The sequence below is a fragment of the Neodiprion lecontei genome, unplaced genomic scaffold (assembly GCF_021901455.1).
Source record: "Neodiprion lecontei isolate iyNeoLeco1 unplaced genomic scaffold, iyNeoLeco1.1 ptg000065l, whole genome shotgun sequence".
NCBI lineage: Eukaryota > Metazoa > Arthropoda > Insecta > Hymenoptera > Diprionidae > Neodiprion > Neodiprion lecontei.
Window position 1 is genome coordinate 295,457 of NW_025791835.1, and position 19,170 is coordinate 314,626.

The following is a 19,170-nucleotide window of genomic DNA, read 5'->3' on the forward strand; positions in this document are numbered from 1 at the left end:
TATCATGGAGAATCCATAACTGATGCACTTGACTATTTAAAAATGTAATTGTTCCGAAATCTATCCTCTTTATAACAAAATAATGAGAAGAGATTCATAGTATCATCGAAAAAAAAAACATTGAATTTTTTTGTAAGTTCAACTTCGACCTCGAATAACTTTTGAAGGAGTGTGACTATCGAAAACTTTGTAAGGACTTTTTTTGTAGAGCGTCAAATTTCCTACAAAAATATGCTTTGGTCCGCTAATTCAATGAGCCGTTGCAAGAATACGAAATTGCAAAATTTAAAAAAATTTATTCCTGTGTTATTTAAATGGGAAATAGAAATTCCCGATGCGCGACCTCTTAATAATAATATTAAGGGCTCTGCTTTTTACAGGCGTCTTTTCACACCTTCTCGGAAGTTTTCATGTGAGGATTTTGAAAAAAAAAATTAGCCGTTTTTTTTTGAATCAGCCTAATATATATATATATATATATATATATATATATATATATATATATATATATATATATATATATATATATATATTATAATTTTTAATTTACTTTTAAAAAAAGGGAAATTTTTGAGAAGAAAAATTTTTTTAACATGAATTATATTCATTGGAAATAAATGTAATTATTGAAAATATCCTATATATTCCTTAATTATTCGCTCACATATTATTCGAAATTCAGATATTATTCATTAAGAAAATGCCGTTCAATTTACTTTATGAATGGTAATTTAGAACATTTATACAACGTATCAGAACTTATTATAAGGTTCAAAGAAAACATATAGATAGATAAATGATTATTTATTTATTTCGTCTTTTGAATTCTCTAAAATTAATTATTTTTCAATTTAAGAAAAATAATTCATTTAAATTAATTATTTTCTTATTTTATTAAATTGTATAACTTAATTACCTCCATTTATATTCAATCATATTAATGTATAATATATATATAAATGAATGTATTCATATTAAATTATATTAATGTATAATATATTAAGTTATGATATGTGAATATACATATATATATATATATATATATATATATATATATATATATTATAATTTTGAATTTACTTTTGGAAAAGAAGAAATTTTCGAAAAAAAATTTTTTTTACGATAATTGAATTCATTAAAAATAAAAATAATTATTTAAAAAATCCTGTATATTTTTCAATCATTTGCTCGCATATTGATTGAAATAAAAATATTATTCATCAGGAAAAATAATTTATTTTATCAATTATTTCCTTTTTTCATTAAATTATTTCACATAATTACCTCCATTTATACTTAATTATATTGATGTATAATATGAATAATAATAAATGTATTTATATTCAATTAAATCAATGTATAATACACAAATATATATATATATATATATATATATATATATATATATATATATATATAGATATTATGATTTTTAATTTAGTTTTACAAAAAGAGAAATTTGAAAGAAAAAAAATTTTTTTACAATAATTAAATTCATTTAAAATTAATATAAGTATTAAAAAAATCCTATGTATTTTTCAATCATTTGCTCACATATTAATTAAAATATAAATATTCTTCATCAAGGAAATGCCGTTCAATTTACTCTATGAATCGTATCGGGAACATTTTTACACTGGATTAGAACTAATTATAAGGTTTGGAGAAAACATGCAGATCAATAAATAATTATTTATTTAATTTCATATTTTCAATTTTCAAAAATTAATTATCCCTCAATTTGAGAAAAATAATTTATTCAAATTAATTTTTTTCTTATTCTAATAAATTATTCAACCTAATTACCTCCATTTGTATGTAATTATATTATTGTATGATATATTATTGTATAATATAATAATGTAAGATATATATTTTTTTTTAAAAGTAAATTAAAAATCATAATATATATATAAATATATATATGTATATATATAAATATATTATAATTTTTAATTTACTTTAAAAAAAGGGAAATTTTTGAGAAGAAAATTTTTTTTAACATGAATTATATTCATTGGAAATAAATGTAATTATTGAAAATGTCCTATATGTTCCTCAATTATTCGCTCACATATTATTCGAAATTCAGATATTATTCATTAAGAAAATGCCATTTAATTTACTTTATGAATGGTAATTTGGAACATTTATACAACGTATTAGAACTTATTATAAGGTTCAAAGAAAACATATAGATAGATAAATGTTGAATCCGCGCTGTAAATTAGCGGCATTCTTTTTCACGTTTTACAGTCTTTAATTCTAATGTCTGCGTGGACATTTTAGTCACGTCTTAAGGTCATAAACTATTCAACTGCTGGAAGTTCCCATCCCTTATGGACGAATTGCGTCGACTAATTTGCAAAAAAGGATACTCCTTACGCCGGTCTGCCACATCTGGCAGCCAGTCTTGCAATCTCGACAAATTCTCTACTTTCTACTCGTAAATACCTTTGCCTACCTACCAATCCTCTAATCTTCACCTTTCGTTCCTTGTTTTTTTTTATGACGTGTATCCTAAAACGCCCGCACGTGCATCGCACATTGGGAATGTACGTTTCTGCTTCTGGCTCACGTGCTCACTCCCACTCCCAAGCAAAATTCACCCCTTCTCTCAAGGGACAATCCTACCCCTTCCAGTAGTTTTTTGGCCATCGGAACTTAGCTAATTTTTAAAACCTACCTTTAAGATCAGATTTGTTTCGACCAACGCGAAGAGAAGACCAACTTACTCTACTGCCACAACTTCTTTTCCCTACCCCGCGTGAATCTCATACAACCGAACTCAACAGTGTATTCAAATTATTTCAAGTCTGTTAATAAATATATTTGTTGACTAAACCTTATAACATTGAATCATCTTTGAGTCAAACCCAATTGTCTCAAGGAAGCCAGTGCATCGAAAATCTTTCCCGATTGGTTTGATGAGAACTTACAACCCTCGTTGGTAAAAATCTCTTACCGCCATCGATGCCGAGCGCAAACATTTTGGTCCTTCGAGCCGGATAACTACAAAAACTAACGACTTTTTCAACGAAGTATCATTGTTATCCAAGAACTGTTGCCATAAAAAAGTCCACGTCGGAAAATCACCCACAACAACGGTAATTCATCGCCACTCAACGTAGCAGCCACGCAAACCTCAACAATCGGTAAGCTCGTTAATCTATCAAATCACCAATCGTCTCCCTTTCCTTCCTAAATTACCACGCAACTGTCAAATACTCCGTAAAAAATACCAGAAACGCAAGGCTCTAGTGGAGATCGAGCAAGTGAACTCGTAGAATTGCATCAATCGCGAGGTCTAATGAAACGTCGACTTACGCACTTTGAAAAAATGCTCGTCGAAGAAACAGGAACAGGTGAATCGGATCGCGTGTATCTCAATAAACAATTCCAAACTCTTCAAGAACGTTGGAACAAATTTTTCCCCATACAAGAAAAAATAGAACGAATTAATCCTACAGATGTAGAACAAGATGAAGGTTTACACATGGAAGATAGATATTATCAAATCATCGCGAAGGTTAGCAATATATTGCCGAACTTGCAACGCGACACCTCATCTACCACGACGGTATCAGATCCTGAAGCAAGCATCTCAGTACCCAGTTCTTCAAATATTCCGGTGAGGTTACCACAAATTCAGCTAAGTAACTTCGACGGAAATCATGAAGACTGGGCGCCCTTTTACGACATGTTTACCGCGCTCATTCACGAGAACAAAGATCTAACTCTAGTGCAAAAATTTCAATATTTACGATCTGCACTTAAAGGAAGAGCTCTCAAAACCATAGAATCATTAGAAACAACCGGACGAAATTACGAGGATGCCCTAACAATGCTGAACAAAAAATATGATCGGAAATGGCAGGTAATTGAAAGACACTGGATTGCTCTTAGCGAATTTCCACGTGTCGCGAAGGAATCATCCGGATCGTTAGAAGAATTAGTGGATGCCTTTCGACAACATCTCCGAGCGATCGAAAATAAGGGTCAATCCGTAAAGACGTGGAGCATCCCCATAATTCATCTCATTCGGTCAAAAATCAACGTATCGTTAATGACAGAATGGGAGCTATCGATAAAAACTAACGAAGTTCAATCATACACCGACTTACTCGATTTCCTTGAAGCTCGAGCGAATTACTCAGAACATACCTTGACCGCGCCAAAGACCACAACCTCGAACCCAAGGGCCATAAACTCTCGAATCTTTAAGCCAGGTACGGCGCGTCGCGAACGACAGGGAACGCACCTCCGCGGTCAAAGTTTCGTTACAACGACGAACGCTTCTTCAACCAAACCAACGTGCCCCATATGCAACCAATCTCATGAAGTTTATGGTTGCGAGGACTTTCAAAAAATGACAACTCAAGAGCGGATCCAAGCTGTATCGAAGGCGGAACTCTGCATGAATTGTCTAGGAAGGCAACATTCGGCAAAAACCTGTTTGTCAGCGCGAAATTGCCAAACTTGTAACAAGAGACATCACTCTTTGTTACATGAAACTAAGCCAGCTACGAAATCTAACGAAACATCAGCATGACTAGCTTCAGAAACCGAAGTATCACGAACTCCGCAGCCCAGCTCTGCATCATCATCTAACACAGTCGCCGATCAATTGATTGCAACTGCGAAAATTCTTGTGTTAGATAACTCTGAACGACTCATATCGTGTAGAGCCGTTCTGGACACAGCTTCGTCGATTAATCTCATCACTAAAACCTTAGCAAACGAACTCAACTTGCCGAAAGGGACGTGCTCCGTTCCCATCGGCGCTGTAGATGGTATGTCAACCATTTCTCACTACGTGATCCAAGCCACAATCCAATCTCGGATTACCGGATACAAGAAGACTCTCGACTTCTTCATTGTTCCCCAAATTAGCTCACTCACGCCTCCAGAACATGTCGATTGCTCCTCTATAGTGATCCCAAAAAACATTCGGATGGCTGATCCTGATTTTGACAAACCAGCTCCACTACAGATCTTGTTGAGCGCAGGTCCCTCTATGGCCACGCTCTCAATCGGGACAATCCGTCTCTCATCAACTCAGGACCCAGATCTTTATCTACAAAAAACCTTACTTGGTTGGGTCATCGTGGGTAATATCTCTTCCCATACAATAATCGATCAGCAAACAAGCAGCGCTACCTGCAACACGTTGAAACTACAGGAGGATATGAGCAGGTTCTGGGAGCTGGAAGAAGGCCCCATCACCAAATATCTCTCCGCAGAAGAACAATCGTGTGAAGATCATTTCACAAAACATGTATCTCGCAATCCTAGCGGACGTTACGTCGTAGCCCTACCTTTCAACGAAAAGAAAAACCAGCTCGGATTATCCAAAGATCTCGCTCTTTGACGTCTCCAAACTCTCGAACGACGCTTCGCTAAGGACGCTCATTTCATACAGCAATATACCGAGGTCATTGAAGAGTATATAAATCTCGGACACATGACAAGGGTACCATCTAACGACGAAGAAGGATTTTATCTCCCACATCACGCTGTCATCAAGGAAACCAGTCAAACCACGAAGGTACGAGTAGTGTTCGATGGTTCCGCTAAATCAACCACAGGGATATCGCTGAACGAATGTCTCATGACTGGACCAACTATTCAAGACGATCTTCTTACCTTAATCCAACGTTTTCGACTTCACAACTACGTCTTAACAGGAGACATCGAGAAAATGTATAGGCAATGTCTTGTTCGACCGGAGGATAGGAAATATCTACGAATTCTCTGGAAGGAAAACGACGGTTCAATCGCTACGTTCGAGCACAACACTGTGACGTTCGGACTCACGTCAGCCCCATTTCTCGCGATAAGAACCATAGCTCAACTAGTTGAAGACGAAGGTCAGGACTTTCCAGCAGCATCCCAGGCCTTAAAAAATGCTCTGTATGTCGATGATCTGCTAACAGGTGCACCAACAATCGAAGAAACTAGTAACTTGAGGAACGAAGTTGTCGCTCTACTGAAACGAGGAGGCTTCAACTTACGCCAATGCGCTTCGAACGACATACGTGTGTTAGAAGGCTTGCCCGCAACCAAAGTAAATCTACAACTTCTAGCCGGTGATGATCCGAATCTCAAAACTCTGGGCGTATATTGGAATTCCGAAACAGATAATCTGATATACACCGTCAAACCTATAAACCTTTCATCACGCTTTACAAAAAGGACAATCTTCTCCGAAACTGCGCGAATCTTCGATCCCTTAGGATTGGTAAATCCAGTCATTGTTCATGCTAAGCTGATAATGCAAGAACTTTGGCGAATGAAACTCGATTGGGACGAATCCATTCCTACATGGCTTCATACCAAATGGACCGAGTTCGCAGGGCAACTCAACCTGCTTAACCAATTATCATTTCATCGAAACCTTCTTCATAAAAATGCGAAGGATATCCAAGTACATGGTTTTTGTGACGCTTCAGAAAAGGCTTATGGAGCCTGTATTTATCTCCGATCAGACAATGGTAACACCCAGGTATCCTTGTTCTGTGCCAAATCAAGAGTGGCCCCCATAAAAACGGTACAAACTATACCAAGACTCGAATTATGCGCAGCGCAATTACTCGTAGACTTGTACGAGAATATCAAATCAACTCTCTCGGTACCGATCAGTAAAACAATATTCTGGTCAGACTCGTCAATTACGTTGAACTGGTTAAATACATCTCCACATGTATTAAAAACCTTCGTGGCAAATCGAGTTGCAAGCATCCAATCACGAGCGAAGTCGGTAGAATGGAGACACGTCCGAACAAAGGACAATCCCGCCGATGCTTTATCTCGCGGACAATTACCGACCGAATTTACAAAAAACAGTCTTTGGATGCACGGTCCAGCCTGGCTGACAGAGGATGAAACTCAATGGCCGTCGATTACACTGAACGTAGCACAGGAAATTCCAGAATTACGTAATGCAACCTGCCTTATCACCACCGGAGGAGACTCGATGCTTGAACGATACAGTACGTTTACGGAGCTACAAAGAGTCACCGCTTATTGTCTGCGATTTAGAAACCGAAGAACAGGTCCTCTCATAGTAGACGAACTAAGAACAGCTACTCAACGCATTATCGCATGGATCCAAAGAATCTGCTTCGCATCTGAGCTACACGATCTGCAACGAGGTCGTCCAATTAATTCAAAGAGTTGTCTAACACCTTTAGATCCTGGGATTGATGAAGACGGAGTCATAAGAGTCGGCGGTCGTTTAAATCATTCATCTGTCTCGTATAATCAGAAGCATCCCATAATTTTACCAAAAAACCACAAGATCACAGAACTCATCATCCGGAAGGAACACATCTCGGGCCTCCATGCCGGTACTCAAGCTACACTCTACAACCTCCGAAAAAACTACTGGATCATCGATGGACGACGACAAATAAGGAACGTAATCCAACACTGTGTGACCTGTGCCAAACTGAATCCTCGTCCAATCAATTACAAAATGGGTCAACTGCCAAACGTCCGGGTATCAGAAGCTAGACCATTTATTCATTCAGGCGTAGATTATTGCGGTCCATTCTTCATCAAAGAAAAACGTGTACGAAATCAAAACAAGGTCAAGGCCTACATAGCTGTTTTCACGTGTTTAGCCACAAAGGCAGTTCACATAGAATTAGTGAGCGATCTTACCACCGATGCCTTTATTGCCGCACTACGACGTTTTACTGCCAGACGCGGCCGCTGTAATTCTATGTACTCAGACAATGGCACAAACTTTGTTGGGGCTAAAAACGAAATCCAGGAAATACAGACCCTAATACGTTCATCGGAGCATAACGAAAAGGTGCAAAACCATTTATCAGAAAAGGAAATCACTTGGCACGTTAATCCTCCATATTCACCGCATTTTGGAGGAATCTGGGAAGCCGTCGTCAAGTCGTTCAAACGGCATTTTTTGCGTGTAGTTGGCACTGAAACCCTCACTTTCGAACAACTGACTACTCTTGCAACCGAAATCGAAGCAATTCTTAATTCTCGCCCATTAACTCCTCTATCCTCTGACATTAACGACCTTCTCCCTCTCACTCCTGCACATTTTCTGATTGGTGACACGATGACAAGTTTACCCCAACAGGATTTCTCGGAGATTCCACCCAACCGTCTCTCCATCTGGCAAAATATTCAAAGGATGAGACAGTCATTCTGGGATAGATGGCACAAGGAATATCTGTCGGAACTCAACGCCCATTACCGATGGACCACCGGGTGTCACGCCATCAAGGAAGGCTCCTTCGTTCTCATCAGGGACGATAACCTTCCACCCATGCAGTGGCGCATGGGCCGCGTAACAACAATCCATCCAGGAGCAGACGGCGTGATCCGCGTCGTCTCCATCAGAACAGCGAAAGGGGTGGTCGATCGGGCCGTAAAGAAATTGGTTCTATTACCAATTGATCCAGAAGCAGAGAACCTCTCTTAAACATATATCCGCCCCAATGTGTTTCAATCCAGACCTAATTTTAAGATTATAATTTTACCCCATAGATCATAACACTTATCTTTAATTAACTATACCTTAGCGAATTCAATTATCGGATTCATTCAATTTTGACCACAGTGTGCTCAACCCGGGGAGCATGTCGAATCCGCGCTGTAAATTAGCGGCATTCTTTTTCACGTTTTACAGTCTTTAATTCTAATCTCTGCGTGGACATTTTAGTCACGTTTTAAGGTCATAAGCTATTCAACTGCTGGAAGTTCCCATCCCTTATGGACGAATTGCGTCGACTGATTTGCAAAAAAGGATACTCCTTACGCCGGTCTGCCACATCTGGCAGCCAGTCTTGCAATCTCGACAAATTCTCTACTTTCTACTCGTAAATACCTTTGCCTACCTACCAATCCTCTAATCTTCACCTTTCGTTCCTTGTTTTCTTTTATGACGTGTATCCTAAAACGCCCGCACGTGCATCGCACATTGGGAATGTACGTTTCTGCTTCTGGCTCACGTGCTCACTCCCACTCCCAAGCAAAATTCATCCCTTCTCTCAAGGGACAATCCTACCCCTTCCAGTAGTTTTTTGGCCATCGGAACTTAGCTAATTTTTAAAACCTACCTTTAAGATCAGATTTGTTTCGACCAACGCGAAGAGAAGACCAACTTACTCTACTGCCACAACTTCTTCTCACTACCCCGCGTGAATCTCATACAACCGAACTCAACAGTGTATTCAAATTATTTCAAGTCTGTTAATAAATATATTTGTTGACTAAACCTTATAACATTGAATCATCTTTGAGTCAAACCCAATTGTCTCAAGGAAGCCAGTGCATCGAAAATCTTTCCCGATTGGTTTGACGAGGACTTACAACCCTCGTTGGTAAAAAATCTCTTACCGCCATCGATGTCGAGCGCAAACAATAAATGATTATTTATTTATTTCGTCTTTTGAATTCTCTAAAATTAATTATTCTCCAATTTAAGAAAAATAATTCATTTAAATTAATTATTTTCTTATTTTATTAAATTGTATAACTTGATTACCTCCATTTATATTCAATTATATTATTGTATAATATATATATAAATAAATGTATTCATATTGAATTATATTAATGTATAATATATTAAGTTATGATATGTAAATATACATATGTATATATATAAATAATTTATTTAATCAATTATTTCCTTTTTTCATTAAATTATTTGACCTAATCACCTCCATTTATATTCAATTATGATAATGTATAATATATATATAAACAAATGTATTAAATTATATTAACTTTTTTGATTAACTTTTAAAAAAAGAGTAATTTGAAAAAAAAAATTTTTTTTACGATAATTAAATTCATTGAGAATAAATATAATTATTTAAAAAATCATATGTATTTTTCAATTATTTGCTCACATATCAATTAGAATATAAATATTATTCGGTAAGTAAAATAATTCATTCGAATCAATTATCTCCTTATTTTATCAAGGTATTTAACTTAATTACCTCCATTCATATTCAATTGTATTAATGTATAATATACATATTTATACATACACAGATACATATATATAATAATAAACATATATATATGTATATATTTTAATTTTGAATTTACTTTTGAAAAAAGAGAAATTTTTGAAAAAAAATTTTTTTTCACAATAATTAAATTCATCAAGGATAGATATGATTATTCAACAGATCCTGCATATTTTTTAATTATTTGCTCACATATTAATTGAAATAAAAATATTATACATTAGGAAAAATAATTTATTTCAATCCACTATTTCCTTTCTTCATTATAAATGAATGTATTTATATTTAATTATGTTAATGTATATTGTTCAAATATATACATATATAAATATCATGATTTTTAATTTACTTTTAAAAAAAGAGAGATTTGAAAAATGAAAAATCTTTTCACGTCAATTATATTCATTAAAAATAAATATAATTATTGAGAAGATCCTGTATATTCTTTAATTATTTGCTCACACATTAATTGAAATAAAAATATTATACGTTAGGAAAAATAATTTATTTCAATGCACTATTTCCTTTCTTTATTAAATTATTTGACTTGATTACTTCCATTTATATTTAATTATATTAATGTATAATATATATATATAAATAAATGTATTTATATTAAATTATATTGATGTATAATATTCAAATATATATGTGTGAATATAGAAAGTGTTCTTCCTCTTCGAGACACAAATTTGTAAGAATGTCTGTAAGTGTTTACATTTTGGAATCTTACGCTTCTTGGTGCGAAGCTCGTAAGACAGTCAATGACCGTCTAATATTGAAATGCGGATATGCATCATCAATATTAATATTAATCACGAGGCAATTTTCATTTTGTGAAACGTATATAATTTTTGAACTACTGGTAAATTCGAAAAATTAACGACGGAGCCAGGAATCGAACCTGGTATCTAGCGATGCTTTACCGGAGCCTTACTCCACTAGACCACCTAGCCGCCCTGACTCTGATGTCGTTAATTCCTCTCATCACCAGTAAGTTCAAATTTGTTTTCTTGTGCTGTAATAGTATGTGTGAATATAGAAAGTGTTCTTCCTCTTCGAGACACAAATTTGTAAGAATGTCTGTAAGTGTTTACATTTTGGAATCTTACGCTTCTTGGTGCGAAGCCCGTAAGACAGTCAATGACCGTCTAATATTGAAATGCGGATATTCATCATCAATATTAATATTAATCACGAGGCAATTTTCATTTTGTGAAACGTATATAATTTTTGAACTACTGGTAAATTCGAAAAATTAACGACGGAGCCAGGAATCGAACCTGGTATCTAGCGATGCTTTACCGGAGCCTTACTCCACTAGACCACCTAGCCGCCCTGACTCTGTATTATACTTACCTGGCGCAGAGGATACCGTGATCACAAAGGCGGTTCCTCCAAGACGAGGCTCTTCCATTGCACTACGGTCGAGCTGAACCTTGCGAATATCCCTAATGTGGATATCTCGGGCGTATTATTTTTGGTAGTTAGGCTAGGTGGTCTAGTGGAGTAAGGCTCCGGTAAAGCATCGCTAGATACCAGGTTCGATTCCTGGCTCCGTCGTTAATTTTTCGAATTGACCAGTAGTTCAAAAATTATATACGTTTCACAAAATTCAAATATATACATATATATATCATGATTTTCAATTTACTTTTAAAAAAAGAGAAATTTTTGAAAAAAAATTTTTTCACAATAATTGAATTCATTAAAAATAAATATAATTCTTGAAAAAATCCTGTATATTTTTTAATTATTCGCTCACATATTAATTGAAATAAAGATATCATTCAATGAGAAAAATCATTTATTTGAATCAATTGTTTCCTCATTTTATCAAATTATTTGATTTGATTACCTCCATTTATATTCAATCGTATTAATGTATAATATACATATATATACACATATATATATATATATATATATATTATTATACGTATATATATATATATATATTATAATTTTGAGTTTCCTTTTAAAAAAAGAGAAATCGGAAAAACAAAATTTTCTAACAATAATTGAATTCATTAGAAGTAAATATAATTATTTAAAAAATCATATGTATTTTTCAATTATTTGCTCACATATTTATTAAAATATAAATATTATTCGGTAACAAAAATCATTTATTTAAATCAATTATTTCCTTATTTTATCAAATTATTTGACTAAATTACCTCCATTTATATTCAATCGTATTAATGTATACTATACATATATATACATATATATATATATAATAATATACATATGTATACATGTATTATAATTTTGGATTCACTTTTAAAAAAAGAAAAATTTTTTCACAATAATTAAATTCATTAAAAATAAATATAATCATTTAAAAAATCCTTTGTATTTTTTGATCATTTGCTCACATATTAATTAAAATATAAATTTTATCCGTTGAGAGTAATAATTTATTTAAATCAATTATTTCCTTGTTTCATTAAATTATTCAACCTAATTACCTCCGATTATATTCAATTATATTAATGTATAATCTTAATATATATAAATCTCGTGTCACGATGTTTGTCCTCAATGGACTCCTAAACCACTTAACCGATTATAATAAAATACGCACACCATGTGCAGTTCGATCCAACTTGAGAGATAGGATAGTTTAAATCTCAAATTATAGTCGCAATTATAATATATTGCTAATTATTTGTCTGTTATTATTTGACAGTCACAATTATCTGTCAACTCCGAATGATTCTAACATATTAAAGAGTCTTGGTGATCGGTCAATTAAGAAAACGTAATTTTAGTTAACGTTTCGACCCGGATATGGGCCCTCCTCAGAACGATTTATTTAAAAAACTTTTTGAGTTAAGTAAGTGTAATAAGATGTAGTCGAATTCACAATTGCAATTGGCGGAAACAGTGTTCTTTTGAGTGACGGTAGACAATGTCAATCTTCCAGTTGTTTTTGTAGGAGTTAAAAGTTGGTAGTCGTAAAAGTAAAATTACGTTTTCTTAATTGACCGATCACCAAGACTCTTTAATATATTACATACGAGGTCGAGAATTCTTATTCTTCAATGATTCTAACAGATGTCGATACCTTTCGACTGGGTTGAGTAAGTAATCAATAGATGGCGCTGCTATGGTAAATCTACGAACGTGTCATATAAGCTACATTTTAACAGCATAACTAGCAACCCATCCCGGCTTCGCACGGGCATATAATAATATAATAAAAGAAAATACACAATGTTTACAGTGAGTTTCTAGAAAAATAACATTTATATTATTACTTAATATTATTATATGCCCGTGCGAAGCCGGGATGGGCTGCTAGTATATATATATATACATATACAGGGTGTCCCTAAATTGCCTCCCACGGACTAGCCAGCATGATACCTCGTTAAAATCCAACCGAGAATTTCTTTTCCGGAAGCTCGTCCGACGCATAGTTTTTGAATTATAAGCGATAGCGCTAGGCCAATCAGAGTGCACCATTTCATCTAGATTTGCCGCCACGGAAATTGCTGTTTTGTTCGGCTGGGTGAATTATTATTATTCGTTTACGAATTGAATATCGGCACCTCCCCTCTCTCCCTGTTGTACCCCTTCTCGGGCGCTGACCTCGGTATTGTTGCCGCGGACACGCTACCGGCCGCACATTCATGGGCGCACACTTGTGTGAGTAAACAGAAGCGCATCCTCAAGCATAAGGGGTATAGTAGCGAGAGAGGGGAGGTGCCGATATTTAATTCGTAAACGAATAATAATAATTTACCGAGTCGAACAAAACAGCAATTTCCGTGGCGGCAAATCTAGATGAAATGGTGCACTCTGATTGGCCTAGCGCTATCGCTTATAATTCAAAAACTATGCGTCGGACGAGCTTCAGAAAAAGAAATTCTCGGTTGGATTTTAACGAGGTATCATGCTGGCTAGTCCGTGGGAGGCAATTTAGGGACACCCTGTATACATATGGGCTATTCCGCGTCAACCGGATCAGTCATCTCTCAGATATTTTTTCAATTTGGCATGTGGATTGTGTGTGAGGAGTTAGATTTTTGTGCCGAAGCGCGAATCTCATAATGCAAAATTCGATTTTTTATTAACAATAACAAATTAGACTCCCATTTTTTTCAAAAATTCATAACTTCGGCGAAAAATTAGATAGAATATATATTTTTCTTCAAATTACGCGGAAAGCTCTATAGAATTTGAAAAAAAAATACGAAATGGTAAAAAAAAGTTGTTATCAATTGTTTATTCAACAATTAATTTTTCAAAGATTTTTAAAACAGTGACTGACACGATCAAAAAATTTTCTTAAGATTCTGACATGTTCCTTGAACTGTACTACAACCTGTGAATTAATTCCAGAGGGGTGTTTTTCTTCGTTTCCGAGTAAAAAATCATTAAAGGTGTCGATGCGCGTGAAATTGCGGCGCGCCGAGTCTCTACGTAATGGCGGGCGGCCGGTTGCCGTCCACCGCTGCCCCGCGGTGGCGTCGCAGCGTTATTTTAGAGTCATTTTCACGATGTAGGACATGATTGGAGAATCTGAAAAAAATACTGTACCTTCACAAGGCCTGCTCAAAGCGATAAGTGAAGTTTCAAGAATGTGTATTATATTCAATTATATTATTGTAGAATATACATATATATTAGGGTGCTTTTTTTTTGGACTATATTTTTTTTTTTTCGGTCCCATCGTGAAATTTTGTTGGAAATACAACAAAAAAAATTCCCTAAAAGAATGAGCCCTTAATATTAATATTAAGTGCTCGCCCAAGGCATGTAAAGATTTCCCGCTTAAAATACACGTAAACTTCAATTTTTTTCTTTAAAACATCTACAGTTCAGAGGCATTCTATGGTGTAGTCTAGGACGTCAGTAGGTTTTCTTCGGAATGAAATGCTCTACAAAAGTGCTCATTGCGGTGAAGTCGTAACTCACACCGGCGAAGTCGTACGGGCCACCCAAACCCAATTTTTTCATGAAATTCTCGTCTTTTTGCCCGTATCTCGTAAATAACAAGAGCTACAAAAAAAATATACAACAAATTTGTAGGAAATTTAATTTTCTACAAAAAAGTTTCAGAAAACCAAATTGCTAACATCGATATTTATTGAGATATTGGGCTTTTAAGGTGAGGAAGTATGGAATTTTCATGAATTATTGTCGAATTATTGATTGTCGAATATTTTTTTGTTTTGTAGCTTTAACAATTACAATTCTTGTCATTACAATTACAATTCTTGTCATTACAATTACAAGAGCTACAAAACAAAAAAATATTCGACAATCAATAATTCGACAATTTAACTCAATAATTCATGAAAATTCCATACTTCCTCACCTTAAAAGCCCAATATCTCAATAAATATCGATGTTAGCAATTTGGTTTTCTGAAACTTTTTTGTAGAAAATTAAATTTCCTACAAATTTGTTGTATATTTTTTTTGTAGCTCTTGTTATTTACGAGATACGGGCAAAAAGACGAGAATTTCATGAAAAAATTGGGTTTGGGTGGCCCGTACGACTTCGCCGGTGTGAGTTACGACTTCACCGCAATGAGCACTTTTGTAGAGCATTTCATTCCGAAGAAAACCTACTGACGTCCTAGACTACACCATAGAATGCCTCTGAACTGTAGATGTTTTAAAGAAAAAAAATTAAAGTTTACGTGTATCTTAAGTGGGAAATCTTTACATGCCTTGGGCGAGCACTTAATATTAATATTAAGGGCTCAATCTTTCAGGGAATTTTTTTTGTTGTATTTCCAACAAAATTTCACGATGGGACCGAAAAAAAAAAAATAGTCCAAAAAAAAGCACCCTAATATATATACATATATACATATATAATAATATACATATATATATATTTTACAATTTTAAATTGACTTTTGAAAAAAGAGAAATTTGAAAAAAAAAAATTTTTTTCACAATAATTGAATTCATTGAAAATAAATATAATTATTGAAAAGATCCTGTATATTTTTGAATTATTTGCTCGCATATTATTTAAAATGAGAATATGATTCAGTAAGAAAAATAATTTATTTAATCAGTTATTTCCTTTTTTTATTAAATTATTTGACTTAATTATCTCCGTTCATATTAAATTATAATAATGTATAATATATATATGAACAAATGTATTTATATGTTAAATTTCATTAATGTATAATATTCAAACATATACATATATATACATTATGATTTTTGATTAAATTTCAAAAAGAGAGAAATTTGGAAAAAAAAAATTTTCTTTACAATAAATAAATTCATTAAGAATAAATATGATTATTAAACAGATCCTGCGTATCTTCCAATTATTTGCTCACATATTGATTGAAATAAAAATATTATACATTAGGAAAAATAATTTTTTTCAATCTACTATTTCCTTTTTTCATTAAATTATTTGACTTGATTACCTCCATTTTTATTCAATTATATTAATGTATAATATATATATGAATCAATGTATTTATATTCAATTATGTTAATGTATAATATTCAAATATATACATATATAGATATTATGATTTTTAATTTACTTTTGAAGAAAGGGAAATTTGAAAAATGAAGGATTTTTTCACGTCAATTATATTCATTGAAAATAAACATAATTATCGAAAAGATCCTGTATATTTTTTCATTATTTGCTCACATATTAATTGAAATAAAAATATTTTTCATTAGAGAAAATAATTTATTTAAATCAACTATTTCCTTTCTTTATTGAATTATTTGACTTGATTACCTCCATTTATATTCAATTATATTAATGTACAATATATATATGAATGAATGTATTTATATTTAATTATATAAATGTATAATATTCAAATATATACATATATATATATTATGATTTTCTATTTATTTTAAAAAAAGAGAAATTTGAAGAAAAAAAATTTTTTTACAATAATTAAATTCATTTGAAATAAATGTAATGATACAAAAATTCTATAAATTTTTTGATCATTTGCTTACATATTGATTAAAATATAAATATTATCTGTTAAGAAAAATAATTTATTTAATCGATTATTCTCTTTTTTTATTAACTTATTTGACCTAATCACCTCCATTTATATTCACTTATAAAAATGCATAATATATATATAAACAAATGTATTTATATGTTAAATTATATCAATGTACAATATTCAAACATATACATATATACATGTAATGATTTTCAATCAACTTTTAAAAAAAGAGAAATTTGAAACAAAAAAGTTTTTTTACGATAATTAAATTCATTGAAAATAAATATGATTATTTAAAAAATGATATGTATTTTCCAATTATTTGCTCACATATCAATCAGAATATAAATATTATTCGGTGAGAAAAATCATTTATTTAAATCAATTATTTCCTTATTTTATCAAATTATTTAACTAAATTACCTCCATTCATATTCAATTGTATTAATGTATGATATACATATATATATACATATATATATATATATATTATAATTTTGAATTTACTTTCAAAAAATGAGAAATTTTTGAAAAAAAAATTTTTTTCACAATAATTAAATTCATTCAGAATGAATATAATTATTAAACAGATCCTGCATGTTTTCTGATTATTTGCTCACATATTAATCGAAATAAAAATATTATACATTAGGAAAAATAATTTATTTCATTCAACCATTCCCTTTTTTCATTAAATTATTTGACTTGATTACCTCCATTTATATTAAATTATATTAATGTATAATATATATGAAAAATCGTATTTATATTTGATTATGTTAATGTATAATATTCAAATATATACATATATAGATATTATGATTTTTAATTTACTTTTAAAAAAAGAGAAATTTGAAAAATAAAAAATTTTTTCACGTCAATTATATTCATCAAAAATAAATATAATTATTGAGAAGATCCTGTATATTTTTTAATTATTTGCTTATATAGTAATTGAAATAAAAATATTATTCATTAGAAAAAAAAATTTATTTCAATCAACTATTTCCTTTCTCTATTAAATTATTTGACTTGATTACCTCCATTTATATTCAATTATATTATTGTATAATATATATATAAATAAATGTATTTATATCAAATTATATTAATGTATAATATTTAAATATACACATACATATATATTATGATTTTCAATTTACTTTAAAAAAAAGAGAAATTTGGAAAAAAAAAATTTTTTACGATAATTAAATTCATTCAAAATAAATATGATTATTCAAAAATTCTACATATTTTTCAATTATTTGCTCACATATTAATTAAAATATAAATATTAGTCATCAAGAAAATGCCATTCAATTTACTCTATGGATCGTATTGGGAACATTTTTCCAATGGATTAGAACTTATTATAAGGTTCAAAGAAAACATGCAGATAGATGAATAATTATTTGTTTAATTTCATATTCTTAATTCTTAAAAATTAATCGTTCCTCAATTTGTGAAAAATTATTTATTCAAATTAATTTTTTTCCTATTTCATTAAATTATTCAACCTAATGACCTCCATTTATATTCAATTATATTAATGTATGATATATATACATATATATATATATATATATATATATATATATATATATATTAGGGTGGGCCAAAAAAAATGAGTATTTTTTTTTTACTTTATACTCTGAAAATCGATTGCTAGATACCTCTAAAGAATTCTCACCAAATATGAGCTCTTAATTTTAATAACAAGGTCCTCCGCTTTACAATTTTGCATTTTTTACTGAGTATTAGAAACAAAAATTCATATTTCTTTGACAACTGTTCGTTAAAAAATATCTCTCCTCATATTCTTGTAGGAAATCGAACGCTCTACAAAAAAGGTTTCTTACAATTTTTTCCTAAACCTTACCGTTTAAAAGATATCAAAGCTTAAAGTTTAATTATTTTAAGAGAAATTTCTGTTTTGCTTATGAATTTTTTAACTCGCTCACAAAAAATTTTGATGAATTGCGCAACTGATAGTTTTGTAGGAAATTAACTGCTCTACAAAAATGGTGTCTTATGATTTGTCGATTAAGTTAAGCGTTTAAAAGATATTCATCGTCAAACTTCAATGCATACTAATTTTAACAGTTTTTGATGAATAATTCGAAAAATTTCAATTTAATTTATAAGTTTCATGAAAATTTATTCCAATGTGAGTTCCTT

At 31.8% G+C, this 19,170-nt stretch overlaps 2 protein-coding genes and 1 non-coding gene across 3 annotated transcripts; all 3 read left to right on the forward strand.

The window, feature by feature from the left end:
- Window positions 1-3,340: 3,340 nt before the first annotated feature.
- LOC124295709 lies at window positions 3,341-5,371 on the forward strand. The gene is made up of 2 exons (XM_046746261.1): window positions 3,341-4,454; window positions 4,557-5,371. Exons 1-2 carry the CDS (start codon window positions 3,341-3,343, stop codon window positions 5,369-5,371), a joined length of 1,929 nt encoding a protein of 642 aa, XP_046602217.1.
- A 93-nt stretch (window positions 5,372-5,464) lies between these two features.
- On the forward strand, window positions 5,465-8,455 carry LOC107219943. Its single transcript, XM_015658313.2, has one exon. The coding sequence runs from the start codon at window positions 5,465-5,467 to the stop codon at window positions 8,453-8,455; it is 2,991 nt and encodes a 996-aa protein (XP_015513799.2).
- Window positions 8,456-11,367: 2,912 nt separating this feature from the next.
- Window positions 11,368-11,521, forward strand: LOC124295715. The gene has a single exon (XR_006905580.1). It is a non-coding gene; the product is annotated as a U1 spliceosomal RNA (small nuclear RNA).
- The last annotated feature ends 7,649 nt before the right edge of the window (window positions 11,522-19,170 follow it).

Coding starts and splice junctions, on each gene's coding strand:
- LOC124295709 (XM_046746261.1), top strand. CDS start 3,341: ATGCTCGTCGAAGAAACAGGAACAGGTGAATCGGATCGCGTGTATCTC. Junction 4,455..4,556: donor GCAACATTCGGCAAAAACCT/GTTTGTCAGCGC, acceptor CAGCATGACTAG/CTTCAGAAACCGAAGTATCA.
- LOC107219943 (XM_015658313.2), top strand. CDS start 5,465: ATGACAAGGGTACCATCTAACGACGAAGAAGGATTTTATCTCCCACAT.